At 40.7% G+C, this 15,005-nt stretch overlaps 1 protein-coding gene across 1 annotated transcript in view; it reads right to left on the bottom strand.

Annotated features, from left to right (window-relative positions):
- The window catches only part of meiob (meiosis specific with OB-fold), a 42,315-nt gene that overhangs the window by 8,160 nt on the left and 19,150 nt on the right, over positions 1–15,005 (bottom strand). Inside the window, exons 7-12 of the mRNA XM_068003652.1 lie at positions 10,438–10,538; positions 9,310–9,362; positions 9,105–9,200; positions 7,811–7,903; positions 2,875–3,028; positions 28–217 (exon numbers count right to left, since the gene is read on the bottom strand). Of these exons, the coding sequence (XP_067859753.1) occupies positions 28–217; positions 2,875–3,028; positions 7,811–7,903; positions 9,105–9,200; positions 9,310–9,362; positions 10,438–10,538 (687 nt within the window). The remainder of the gene's footprint in view (positions 1–27; positions 218–2,874; positions 3,029–7,810; positions 7,904–9,104; positions 9,201–9,309; positions 9,363–10,437; positions 10,539–15,005) is intronic.

The following is a 15,005-nucleotide window of genomic DNA, read 5'->3' as shown; positions in this document are numbered from 1 at the left end:
TAAAATTTCTAAGTACCAGATACTTACTGTGTAGCCAAGAGTTTTTTCAGCTGTGCTCCCAGTTAAGTTACAAGACTGAAGAGTGCCAGTATGGTCAGACACATCTACCCAGAAATCAAAACTGGTGATAACAGTTGTGGGGTTCATTGAGCCAAATGAACAGGAAGGATTTGTGCATACGTTTGAGCCAACATCGATCAAAAATCTGCACCTACCACTTTGATAAACACAGAATTTTTGTATTTTAAGATCCTGTTAAATATCATTGGAGCACAACATAACTACATTATTAAGCCTGCAGACCTCAAGAAGGATTTTTAGCTTCTTGTCAAAGATAAAATAAAAATGTCAATTTTTTGCAAAGACGTCAACATGAAATGCCGCAGGAGTAATATATAGTTATTTACACATGCCTGTTTCACTTTTTTAAAAACTTCCCTTACCCAATAAGGCAAGTGTTTTTAATTTCTATGCAAGCTTCATAAGTTAGGGGAGCAGGATGGTCCAGACTACAGACTTCTCTGTCAACGTCACCAATGGTACTATGTGATTCTTCAACATAAGGCATTATCATACAAAAGTATCAGCGTCACCCTCAGCTACATCTTCTCTGTTCTTCCCACATCCCAGTTTCAGTACTAGTTAAACATGTAGGGGGGACAATTGGATAGGGCCTATTTTTGGGCAGGAATAGCACGGTCCGCTATTACCCCACGCCCAATGGTTCCTGCGCAGGCAGGACGAGATTTTCGTCAGGCCAGAGGACTCACCTGCAATCTGCGTTGGAAATCAGCATTGAATGAGAATTCCATGCGATTCGCACTTTCCACCTACAGGGGGAGCGCCAATCTCTTAAAGGCAGGCTGTCTGTTAGAAATCTCTTAAAGGTAGCTGGTACCTGTTATTTGCTGAATATAACAGCCTGCTGTCTGCACGGAGTCTGAACGGAGATCAGACATCACATACGTAAAGCACAGAAGCAGGTCCCATCCCTATGTTTACATAGTCATGAGTTATGTTTGAATAAAGGTTGCACACCACTAAATCCCACATCCTCCAATCTGCATGCCAGACCTCACCAACTGCCAATCTGAGAGTCCATGCATCAAGGTTCTCTGCTGATGCACCAGAGGTCTTGGTGCAAGAGGTGGACAGAAAGAGGGACATCCTATATCCGCCGGGGTGGGGGGGGAAGCAAGAGGCCCTCCAGACATACACCCAAAATGCAGTGGGAAGCAGTAGGGGATGAAGTCAATTCGAGGCACTCAGCATCATGAACATGGATGCAGTACAGGAAGAAGTTAATGCTTTGACATGAGTAGTCAAGGTGAGTGAGGTCAACTGTCAAGTGGCATCTCCTACCAACTGCACCACTAGCCGCATCCACTCCTCCACGCACTAAACCCCCCAACACCCACCTACCAACAATCTCTTTCCATCAGTACTCAACTCTTCCAATCAGATGCTTCCTCTCACCCTCACACATTACCACTATTGCAAGCCTCCGACCCACAACTCACAGGCTGCACACACTGGCAGCTATTCAGACATGACAATGACAGGCACATCGCCCAGACACATGTCCCGCTTTCGTGCAGGAGATGGTAGCGCATATCAGTAGCAGCAAGTGGCAGTGGCATTCCGCCCCTCGAGCCTGTTCCGCCGTTCAATGAGATCATGGTGGACCTGTGACCTAACTCCATATATCAGCCTTAGCCCCATATCCCTTAATACCCTTGGTTCACAGAAATCTATCAATCTCAGATTTAGAATTAACAATTGAGCTAGTATCAACTGCCGTTTGCAGAAGAGCTTCCCAAACTTCTCCCAACCTTTGCGTGTAGAAGCATTTCCTAACTTCACTCCTGCACGTCCTGGCTCTAAATGCTAGGCTATAACCCTAGTCCTAGAATTCAAGTATAGGAGACCTCCAAAAACAGTTACAAATGTCTCGGCAGCCAGGAGCAATAATCCAGCCACTAACCTGTAAATCCTGCATGGTCCCTTTAAATAGCGCCGGTGGAGGATCCTCCAGGCACTCTAAGACACGTTCAGATGGTCGGGGTTAAGACTGTGCGTTGAGTTGAGCGTTAAGACCCAAAATGGTGTCTATCACTTTAAATCAGCGTTGTACACTGATTGAAGCCATTTTCTCCCTACTTTACATGACTCCAGTGTTCGTTATCTGCGTCTGTGCTAACTCCTATACCAAGATGGTATCTGGCACACGTTACGCTGGAAACGTGCATGCACATCTAAGATGCCATCTTGAACGTCAGAGAGGCTGTGTAGCGCCGAAACAACGGGTGCTACATGGCCCAATTTAGCGCCCAGTATACCCTCCCTCATTTGGGAATTCACCCCTCTTATTACAGCTACTGGTTGTTGTTTGCAGAACTTTTAATCACTAACATAACCAAGTAGACAAGCAGCACTTTACTACTGAATGGTATGGTATGGCTGTTAGTAGATGACAGCAAAAAAAAATGTTTTTGGTATTCTGGCATTGTTTTACAGCTGCTGCCTTCTTTATAATCTTTGTTGGGAAGAAATCGCCAAGTTTAACAATATAAATCAATTCTGCAAAAGGATACATCCCTATATCGGGTAAACATTTAAGCTACCTGTCTACGGCCATTCAGAACTTAGAAAAGCTATGCGCAAAGCAGGGGAAAGTTCAGATTCGATGGGTTAGCAAGATTTTCTTATATATTTTTGTCAGGAATACTATAAAAAGAAAATGTTACTGTCCTTGGTCCTAATTTGAACGGATAACATAGTGCATTTACATTAGGTACAGCACCAAGTAAAACTGCACCAGTAATTTTTTTTTAAATGTGTAAATTTAAAATTAAGTATAAGCATCATGCTCACCATCTGGATTTTATTATCTTTGAACTATCAGAATCGATATTAAGCATAGTAACGTAAGCATATATGATTCCATAGATGGGCTCAGACTTGCCGACATTGTCCATTACTTTATTTTTTAACTGCTGCACAGTGAACACATCCACAATAGAATGTACTGCAAAGATAAAGTGAAAAGATGTAAAGCATGGGTGGAATAATTCCTAAACCTTACAATAAAATGTCCCCTCTCTACACAAGTAAAAGGAGTGCACAATACAGAAATCCAGTACTCAAATTATTACACTAAAGTAATTTGTAGTGAATTCTGTAGAAAAGAGAAAATGTCAGCAGTCCATTTAACTTACTAGTGAATTAAATATTGTAAAATGTCTATATTGCGTGCACCCAACGTCCCTTCAATAAAGCGTGCAAATAAATGTTTTGTGCTATCAATACATAATAACAGCACAAATAAATAGGGGTAGCAACTTGAAAATTTGACATCTAATCATCTACTGGGGCTATGTAATTATTTTCTTTATTAGCACATACCTTAGGACTTTGCTAATATGCTAGAACCACAATGAAAGCAGAATTTTAGATGTGGGGCATGTTATATTACTTCAGCAGTGGTTAGCATATGGAGAGATGACGTCCTTGAAAACGTCGGTAATGTCACTTGGACTAATGGATCCTGATGTCTTTATAAGGAGTAAAGTGTAAAAGGTTTTACTTTAGCTAGCATCAAGATCACAACTGCTTGCAATGAAACTGCAGAATTCTTGTAAATAGTTTATTTTTATGTGCTTTCATTGTATGCTGTTTGTAAAATAAAGAATATATCAGTAAAAAGTTTACTAAGTAATTCTGTCCAATTGGCAAAGGATATTAAACCATAAAAAATAAAAATATTATTCTGAAATAAATCAGTTTTGCAGTCTCAATGGAACCTGAATCGATGAAAACTAGTGCCTCATCTCTATCTAAGCACTGATTTAAAAATAAAATCCAGTTTGCTTGTAACAATCTCATCATTACAGTTTTTTGATGAAGAACATAGATCAGGATCTTGTACTAAAATTGACCGGCACTGCTCCGTTTGTATTGTTTTTAAAAGAATGAAGTTTGTAACCTTATTGATGCCGTGCTAATGACAACATTGATACACTGGGACCAGCCAGATGGACCACAATGGACTTTTCCTGGCCTGCAGATTCCTATGTTCCTATGATATATTATAAAGGGGACTGACATCAGATTCCCCACCAGTCTCAGATGGTACTGCTCAGCCACTGGGCCACCAAGCTTACCAGTGGGCCAAACTCCTCAATGAGCTCACTAAATCCAGACATGACAACTATTCAAATTGGAAACAGGCTGGAATTCAAGTGACAGTTCTTTTTCTCCAGGGTGCAATCAACCCTGCCAATGGAGGGACCGCCTACTGGATTTAATCTTCCTATGACTTGACTCAACTCCCCATTGATTACTCATGCTCGTGGTAAAAATAGCTTTCATACCTACCAGAATGCTCTCCTTCAAGTGTGAGAAGATCTGGCTCTGCTCACTCCACAGCTTCAAAGGACTCCAGGGAAAAAAAATTAGCTACTTTTTTCTCATTCGGTGTTGGTGCTTGCATTCATGAGGGACCACCCTGCTCCTACCAATTGGCAGCAATTTATTTTGCATTCTGATTGAAGTCAATGAACCTGTTTCTAATACTCTGTCATAATCATTGTACTGCTGGCATCACATTAATAAGGTTGCAAACTTCTTGTCATTCATAGCATTCATTAGGAGTTGACACATATTCCTTAGACTTCTTTTCTTTGCTAAATTCTCCTGCATAATCGAGTCTACTTTATCATACAATATTAGAGGAGGAATACCTCCTTAAGTGATGCCCTGTAATCTTGGTGCTATTCAAAGACGAGGTGCCACGTGAATAAATGTCGCAATGATGAGTCATATTCCAGGATCAAAGTTAAGCTTAGTTGGGGAGCAGCTAAGACTGTTGTTTAGACTGGTGTACTTGATAAAAGGATGGCCTACTTCAAATATACCTATTTTTTCAATGTTAAAATCAAAGCAAGTCATCTTTTAAAATCAAAATTTCACTTTTATACACTTAGTGGAAGAATTTTGTTAAGTTAAGATAGAGCAGGAGGTAAGAGTGGAGGGGGAGTTGTGTTCTTGATTAGGGAGAACATCACGGCAGTAGTGAGAGAGGATATATCCGAGGGTTCGCCCACGGAGTCTATATGGGTAGAACTGAAAAATAAGAAGGGAGAGATCACTTTGATAGGATTGTACTACAGACCCCCAAATAGTCAACGGGAAATTGAGGAGCAAATATGTAAGGAGATTACAGACAGCTGCAAGAAAAATAGGGTGGTAATAGTAGGGGACTTTAACTTTCCCAACATTGACTGGGACAGCCATAGCATTAGGGGCTTGGATGGAGAGAAATTTGTTGAGTGTATTCAGGAGGAATTTCTCATTCAGTATGTGGATGGCCCGACTAGAGAGGGGGCAAAACTTGACCTCCTCTTGGGAAATAAGGAAGGGCAGGTGACAGAAGTGTTAGTGAGGGATCACTTTGGGACCAGTGATCATAATTCCATTAGTTTTAAGATAGCTATGGAGAAGGATAGGTCTGGCCCAAAAGTTAGAATTCTAAATTGGGGAAAGGCCAATTTTGATGGTTTTAGACAGGAACTTTCAGAAGTTGATTGGGAGAGTCTGTTGGCAGGCAAAGGGACGTCTGGTAAGTGGGAGGCTTTCAAAAGTGTGTTAACCAGGGTTCAGGGTAAGCACATTCCTTATAAAGTGAAGGGCAAGGCTGGTAGAAGTAGGGAACCTTGGATGACTTGGGAGATTGTGGCCCTAGTCAAAAAGAAGAAGGAGGCATATGACATACATAGACAGCTGGGATCAAGTGGATCCCTTGAAGAGTATAGAGATTGCCAGAGTAGAGTTAAGAGAGAAATCAGGAGGGCAAAAAGGGGACATGAGATTGCTTTGGCAGATAAGGCAAAGGAGAATCCAAAGAGCTTCTACAAATACATAAAGGGCAAAAGAGTAACTAGGGAGAGAGTAGGGCCTCTTAAGGATCAACAAGGTCATCTATGTGCGGAACCACAAGAGATGGGTGAGATCCTGAATGAATATTTCACATCGGTATTTACGGTTGAGAAAGGCATGGATGTTAGGGAATTTGGGGAAATAAATAGTGATGCCTTGAGGAGTGTACATATTACAGAGAGGGAGGTGCTGGAAGTCTTAACGCGCATCAAGGTAGATAAATCTCCGGGACCTGATGAAATGTATCCCAGGACATTATGGGAGGTTAGGGAGGAAATTGCGGGTCCCCTTGCAGAGATATTTGAATCATCCACCGCTACAGGTGAGGTGCCTGAAGATTGGAGGGTAGCAAATGTTGTGCCTTTGTTTAAGAAGGGCGGCAGGGAAAAGCCTGGGAACTACAGACCGGTGAGCCTGACATCTGTAGTGGGTAAGTTGTTAGAGGGTATTCTGAGAGACAGGATCTACAGGCATTTGGAGAGGCAGGGACTGATTAGGAACAGTCAGCATGGTTTTGTGAGTGGAAAATCATGTCTCACGAATTTGATTGAGTTTTTTGAAGGGGTAACCAAGAAGATAGATGAGGGCTGTGCAGTAGACGAGGTCTACATGGACTTTAGCAAAGCCTTTGACAAGGTACCGCATGGTAGGTTGTTACATAAGGTTAAATCTCATGGGATCCAAGGTGAGGTAGCCAATTGGATACAAAATTGGATTGACGACAGAAAACAGAGGGTGGTTGTAGAGGGTTGTTTTTCAAACTGGATCGGTGCTGGGTCCGCTGTTATTTGTTATTTATATTAATGACTTGGATGAGAATTTAGGAGGCATGGTTAGTAAGTTTGCAGATGACACCAAGATTGGTGGCATTGTGGACAGTGAAGAAGGTTATCTGGGATTGCAACGGGATCGTGATAAATTGGGCCAGTGGGCTGATGAATGGCAGATGGAGTTTAATTTAGATAAATGTGAGGTGATGCATTTTGGTAGGTCGAATCGGACCAGGACCTACTCCGTTAATGGTAGGGCGTTGGGGAGAGTTATAGAACAAAGAGATCGAGGAGTACAGGTTCATAGCTCCTTGAAAGTGGAGTCACAGGTGGATAGGGTGGTGAAGAAGGCATTCAGCATGCTTGGTTTCATTGGTCAGAACAATGAATACAGGAGTTGGGATGTCTTGTTGAAGTTGTACAAGACATTAGTAAGGTCACACTTGGAATACTGTGTACAGTTCTGGTCACCCTATTATAGAAAGGATATTATTAAACTAGAAAGAGTGCAGAAAAGATTTACTAGGATGCTACCGGGACTTGATGGTTTGACTTATAGGGAGAGGTTGGATAGACTGAGACTTTTTTCCCTGGAGAGTAGGAGGTTTCGGGGTGATCTTATAGAAGTCTATAAAATAATGAGGGGCATAGATAAAGTAGATAGTCAAAATCTTTTCCCAAAGGTAGGGGAGTCTATAACGAGGGGACATAGATTTAAGGTGAGAGGGGAGAGATACAAAAGGGTCCAGAGGGGCAATTTTTTCACTCAAAGGGTGGTGAGTGTCTGGAACGAGCTGCCAGAGGCAGTAGTAGAGGCGGGTACAATTTTGTCTTTTAAAAAGCATTTGGACAGTTACATGGGTAAGATGGGTATAGAGGGATATGGGCCAAGTGCAGGCAATTGGGACTAGCTTAGTGGTATAAACTGGGCGACATGGACATGTTGGGCCGAAGGGCCTGTTTCCATGTTGTAAACTTCTATGATTCTAAGTAAAGCAATTTATGTAGTTGAACTTATCTAATACAGTTTTATATCACTGATGAATTATATAGAGCCAAATTAAATTACATTGTATTTTCAAATATAAAAGTTAATGACTTACTGTTTATTAACTCATTTGTTTGTTCTGGATCGTCTTCATCATTTTCTGCATATTCTTTGGCAAAGTTAAACAGCAGATTGGCTTCTTTTGTGTCTTGATATTTCCAATGTAGAAAGGCAAAACGTAGCAATAATGCTTTTCATTGTATTGTATCCCACTATTTTAGATATCTAAAGTTACAATGCCCTTTTTTGCTAAACCCAGAAAGATTTTAATTAAGTTATACTTCAGTCAATAATCATAATCCAGTCACAACACAAAAAAAGAAAAACATGACCTGCTTATTCATTGATAAAACAATAGAGAATATACTACATACTGATATATCACTTTACAAAAAATAGATCATGTCTGCATGACATCATCACAGACTAAATGGTGAAACCAATTTGTCCAACTTTCAAAGCAACTAAAAAGAACAAAAAGCTTTTCAGGTAAAAAGCAATCAGTTAAAATTAATCTGTTTCATTCGTGTATTATTTTCTATTCATAGGTATAGAGGGCTACATATCAAATATTTATTTTAAACATAGCGTAGTTTATTAGTAATGATGTTCAGTTGTGCTTAAAATATAATCTGCAGTTTTGGTGCCCTGGAATAACCAAGGCTCAACAATGAATTCTTGCTGGGATGAGGGTCAGTTTAGTTCCGAGTCAGAATACTGTGGTTTCAAACCCCCCAGGATTTACACACACAATTTAGGCAGTCGTCAAGAGACCGCTACATTATCAGGAAAACTATAAAAAGAAAATGGAATTATGTTATCTGTTCTCTCCAAAGATGACCTGCTAAGTACTTTCAGCAATGTCTGTTTTTGCTAGTTTTTCAGTCTTTTACTTAGTTGCCATTAGTGCTCATGTGTACCTGAGCAAAACATATTGCTCAAATAGAAGTTGTTCTGCAATATAAATGATCCATAATTTATCCCTGATTATATCAAAACCCAACCTGAAGGAAATTTTGTAATAAAATTATTGGTTTCAAGATTGGGCCCTCAACTGCTCAGGGCATTCTACAGTGTATGTATTACTTATATTTATATCATGCGATTACTAGCAAACATTTTATTTCTGTGAAGATAAACACATTTTGGAAGCCTCAATGACTGCCTTGACTAGATAGGATAATCAGCTCCAGAAATCTAATTTTAAAAAAAGACGACAAAGCTTTCTGTGCTTTGTTCCTTATTTAATGATAATTGATATTTCTTAAAGTGAAACTCTGAATGGTCACTAATCTTTAGTTTTGACATTATAAGACAGTTAAAATAGTGACATAACTGAAAAATCTTACCAGGATTTGTTGTAATGATGGTTTTAGCGGTCACTGTGGCAGTCATACAGTTGCGAAAACCATCGTAATTTACTCGTACATCGGCTATGAACAGGACTGTAAAAGTTACAAAGACCCAACCCATAAACAGTATTAAGGCATGTTGCGGAATTCTTAATTTCAGAACAAGAAAGATATACCTCACATAAATTGAAATATACAACACCTGTTTCCCTGGGTATCCATGTCTGTGCAAGCTGTATAGATTCATTATCCCAGCTATGGAAATCACAAATGTAATTAGTCAGTTGGTAAAAAGGATGCTTTCCCCCAAAACATAAAAATTCAGTTATTTTCTCGTTGTTAGAGAATTAATCACTATTATGTAGGAAAAAGATTATCTAACATGATGTTTTAAATACTGTGAGTTGCAATAATGTCCCAAATGAATCCAATAATTACCTTCAGATTTAGAGCAGATGGTACAACTCTTAAAAAGTTGTATAGCAGTGAAATAACAAAAGCACCATAAAATGTATCACAATCTGCTGTAATAATATGAATTAACAAATATTGTATAGTTCCATAGATTTCTAGCAAGATTTGTAGAATTTGGCATGAAAAAGTACTTTGGAAGTCCTAAAAGCTTTTCTGTACTAAGCACCAGACACAACTAACAATTTCAACATTTTTAAATCCCAAACACGATGGCTTCAAAAACTAGACAGAGTCCAATAAAAAACTAAAGATTGCAAATGCTGGAAATCTGAGATAAAAACAGAAAATACTGAAAATCAGTTGAATTCAAATCCCCATAAGCTGTCCAGTGTCCTGGTCAGGTGGCACCTAGATACTGTGTATAGTTCTGCTTGCAGTGACATGAGGGGATTTTTCAGACCATAGAAGAAAAGTGCAGAGAGAAGCAAAGAGGTCCCTCAGAGATATCAGAAGAATTAGATTAACAACTTGATAGGCTAGGGCTTTTCTGCCCCAAAAAGAAATGTCACAAAGGGGAATTTACAGAAGTATATAAGATAGTGAATGAAATAGAAAAAATATCCTTTCAGACATGGTGGGGCAGCCGGGTAAAAGGGTCAGGGTTATAGAATTTGGGACAGGGATCAGGAAGTATTTCTTTACACAGAGACTGATCAAAAGCTGGAAGTGGCTGTCAGAAGGAGCAGTTCAGGACACCAGACTTAGATGCTTTACTGTAAAGATGGCATGGTTGGTATTCTGAAAGGATGAGATCAAATAGACTGAATAGCCCATCCTAATACATCTCAGGAGATAATGTAAGCAACTTCCAAACTTATTTCACTGTATTTGTAGAAGAGCTCAAAAATGTACTAACCAGCTCATAAGGAATGAAGGTACAGTTTCATCAAACAGTTTTACTTCACATCGCTGTCCTTTTCTTTTGTCTGCAGTAGTAAAATACTTCTGCTCCCCTACCTTAAAACAATGATATTTTTCTCATCTTTAAAGTAATACAGTAATGAAATAATTACATTTTCAACATAAATATTAAGAGATTAATGTCACGGTGGAATTCGTTAAAGATTCAATCTTATTTGAATTAAAGATCTTAATCTTAAATTGAATTTTACTTCAACATATTTCCCCAGGCTTTATTTAAAATAATGAAAACAAAGAATAAGCCATTATATGCCACTAGTAAATATGTACATTTTTGATGTATAAGTCTGCTCAAGCCTAGCTGTTAGAGTCTGCAACCCTAGAATCTCTCAGGAACAGCCTATGCTGTTCCTAGTGATTTATGAAGAGGAGCCGAAGCAGATAGGGACACAAAGGAAGAGAGTTGCAGGTGAGTGAGAAAAGGAGTCACAAATAAAGACAACAGCGAGTGAGATAAAATACTGCAAGAGAGAGATTGGTCAGTACTGGAGAGACACACAGATGACTGTGCGGTTGGGACAAAATAAAGGTGTCCTGCTGCTGAATAAGTGACAGGAGGTAGAAGGAACCGAAGCTTGAAGCCTGATACCAGCTGGTGAGTGCAAGCAGAAGCCAAGGTAATGAAACGTGAAGCTTGTAAACATTAAGAGACGACAAAACCAAAATCCTGGTAACAGTGTGGAAGTAATTGTAAGGAGCAATCAAGATCCGTACATTGGATCCTGAAATTTGCAAGATTGAATCTGGAAGCACAATAGGCATCCAGGATTGCACGCCCGACTAGCTGATGCTGAAGGAAAACGTTTTGGTACTTCAGAAAATGGCAATGCCTCTTGCAAAATGGACACACCATCTATTGCAAAGTACACACATTGACCTGAATTTTCCTTCATAATACAGGCGTTTTCGAGTGGTTTGTGGCATTGAACTGAGTAAACTGACCCATTGCCTCAAATCCACTCCAAAAAATGGCACTGGAATTTTGCTCCCCAAAATCCGCCATTCCCTACCATTTCAACTGGGGTTGGGTGGGCGTGGCTAACATTCCTGCTGCATTTTCCTCAACTTCCACTCCACACCCAACCCTAATTAAAACTACCACTATATAAATTGTAGTATGAGCAGCACATAGCTATCCCTGAGGCAAATACCACATTGAGGAGGTCATTTTGTTTGCTAGAGCTAAAGGTTAGTGTTATTTTGCCTGCATATTGATTTTTCTGTTTGGTGCTCTGGCAGTTCCATCAGCAGCTTTCCTGCCATTTTAGTCAGCTCCATAGAAAGTACAGTTTTGGATTGGGGACATGGATTTCCCAGTGGGAATCCCTCTATTCCTCCTGAGGAGGATGATGAAGATATAGAAGATGCAAGATTGGAGATATTTAAAGTGAGATATCACAGAAGACATTTGTTTCCTACAATAGCGTTTACAGACCAAGAAGATCTTACTGACTTGAATATCTTTGCAACTGGATCTTTCCAGGCAGCATCTGGTGAATTAGTCAGGCAGCAATTCACCATTGTATAAAGCAGCTCACTTTATGCTCCCTTTCAGCTAGCTCTGCAGTTCATTTCCTTCTCATTGGAACCAGATTAATAAAGTGAATAAGCTACCCAATTCTACATTCTGGCAGGGTTCCCATAGGTGCAACAAGCAATTGATGGAGCACATGTGGCATTCAAAGCTTCATATAAGAAATCCCTCAACTTTATGAACAGGAAAGTCTTTCATTCAATTCATGTGCAGCTAGTGTGAAATGCCAGTTACCTTATCCTGCAAGTTAATGCCTGCTTTTTAGGAAGCTGTCAAGACATGCCAATCTATCATACTAGCCCTGAAGACTCAAAGCTATGTATAAGTATGATTGATTGGTGATCAGGACTATCCCTTGCAGTCATGGCGTATGACTCCAATTAGGCGTCTACAAGCAGGAGATAACAAATATGAGGCCCATTGCACTAGAAGAAGTGTGATTAGGCAGACTATTTGGATTCTAAATTCTCATTTTAGGTACCTGGATAAATATGTTGGAGTCCTGAAGTATAGCCAAGGAAGAGTCATCAGAATTGATGCAGATTGCTGCATACTACACAATATTGCAATGAAGAAAGGCTTGCTGCTTCCAGAAGCTGGGAGGGGATGCTGATTAAGACAGGGGCAAGGACCTCTATCTCCATAGCATGAGGTAGGTGCACAGGAAGGAGAGGATGTGGAACAGAAGAGCAGCCATCAGTCAGAGAAAGGAGGAGACAACGTAGAGGCTGATGCTCAGTGAATAAAATTTGACACACCAAATAAAGACAATTTTCCCCACCCATGTTCTTCCCCCCATTCTCGCAAAGTCCTTCAATGTTAAAAACTTCTGCCTATTGTCTTCATTAAACAAGTCTGAATTTCCCCTGCCATCATCATCCAACCTCAAAAAGTTACAAGCATGCCCAGAAATGAATCTGAACTCTATATAGTCAAGCTGTGTTTATTTATAGAACAGCATTCACCAAAAGGTGCCAACAAATCCATATACTATCTATAAATACTTCTTATCACCATGTCTAACCATAAAGCCAGCTAACTCAATTGTTCTAGCTCCTAATCCACTACTTCTACAAGATATTCCGAGTGAGATGAAGTTGAGCAAAAGGTGGCTGGGAAAGTTCACCTGGAGCCTTAGGGAACTGAGGTGACTCTCGTCTCAGTGAAGCTGTTCCGGGGGACAGCTTCCAGCAGCCTTTCTCTTGTATCATCAAGGGGTGCCAGGCTCATGTCTGAAGTTCCCTCAAACATAGGCACTGGAGGGGGACTTGAGGAAGCAGGTTCACTGCCACTCTCCAGACAGGAAGCAACATCTATGACCACTCCATACAGCCTACTGCTGCCGGGCACAGGCCCTGAGGTGCTACTAGTCAGGGTCATTACGAACCGAATTGCCCCAATCAGGTCTTGGAAGCCCTGTGAAAGTGTTGGATTCAGGCTGACCCTCAAAGCATTTATGGAAGCAATGTTAGCTGCCATTCCAGAAGCCACCAAAGTCCTTAGAAGCTCTTACTGGCATCTTGTTGCCGCAGACATCTCTTGAACTGTCACTCTCGCCAGGATGTTCTGCAGGTCTTGTGAATTTTCCTGCAATGTCTTGCAAATGCATGTAGTGGACTCCTCCCACTTCTCCATCATCTCAACCATATGCGTGAAAACTGTCTCCACTGCCTTCACATGAGATGAATGTTCCCTACCCATAGCTTTTTTGAAGATTGCACCCTGTTATCTGGTCCATAGGCTCCTCAGCCGACAGCAGTTGTTTCTTCACCCTCCATGAAAGAATGGCACTCTTCCCCTCCCAGGTCCTCATGTCCATTAGCGCTCAGTGCTTTACTCAGTGAAAACCACTACCTACTTCCTCCCATGCGGGGGTATCTCTGGGCTGGTGCTGGAGTAAGTGAGATGCCATGACTGAGTTGGTGAGGAAATGGACACATTAGCAGTTGTGGATCTTGATATGCTCGGATGATCTTCGGAGTGGCTAGCCTCTTCCTCTGACGCACCCCCTATAATATGAGAAACAAAAGAACGTGTTTAGTTGTTTCCCCTTGAAGATATAGCAGCTGACTGTAAGGGCATTGCAAAACTTTGAGAAAGCACATAAAGCTGAAAATACATATGATAAGCCTTGCTCAGCCTTTACCAACCTTCTTGTGCCACCTCACCATCTCCCACAGCATCTTCTGTCTGCCTACCTATTATCTGCAGAGCTTCCTCTACGTGTAGACTCAGGATTTTAAGTAATGGTGTTTCTCCTCCAGTTACACTTCTCTACGCTGGTTATGTATGTCTTTTCCTTTGCAGCAAGAGAATACAATGTTAAAGGAAAGTGAATGGCACGGACACTTCTTTTCCCCCAAATGAGCACATACGTCCCTTGATAAGACCTGTGGGCACATTGTCTATTTAAATCAACTGTCCTTTAAGACTAATAGAACCCGTTGTGGTAGGCAATGTGAGTTCAGAATGATTGCGAGTTAAAATGGTGCTTCACTGGGAACATAGGAACAGGAGTAGACCATTTAGCTCCTCGAGCGTGTTCCGCCATTCAATGCGATCATGGCCGATCTGTGACCTAACTCTAGAGCCTTAGCCCCATATCCCTTAATACCTTTGGTTAACAAAAATCTATCAATCTCAGATTTAAAATGAACAACTGAGCTAGCATCAACTGCCGTTTGCGGAAGAGAGTTCCAAACTTCTACCACCCTTTGCGTGTAGAAGTGTTTCCTAACTTCACTCCTGAAAGCCCTGGCTCTAATTTTCAGGCTATGTCCCCTAGACCTAGACTCCCCAACCAGCTGAAATAGTTTCTCTCTTTCTACCCTATCAGTTCCCCTTAATATCTTGAAAACTTCAATCAAGTCACCCCATAATCTCCTAAATTCCAGGGAATACAACTCTAGTTTGTGTGAGCTCTCCTTGTAATTTAACCCTTCGAGTCCAGGTATCATTCTAATAAATCT

This window comes from Heptranchias perlo, chromosome 22 (assembly GCF_035084215.1).
Source record: "Heptranchias perlo isolate sHepPer1 chromosome 22, sHepPer1.hap1, whole genome shotgun sequence".
Classification (NCBI taxonomy): Eukaryota; Metazoa; Chordata; class Chondrichthyes; order Hexanchiformes; family Hexanchidae; genus Heptranchias; species Heptranchias perlo.
This window is presented reverse-complemented; position numbering and strand designations above follow the sequence as displayed.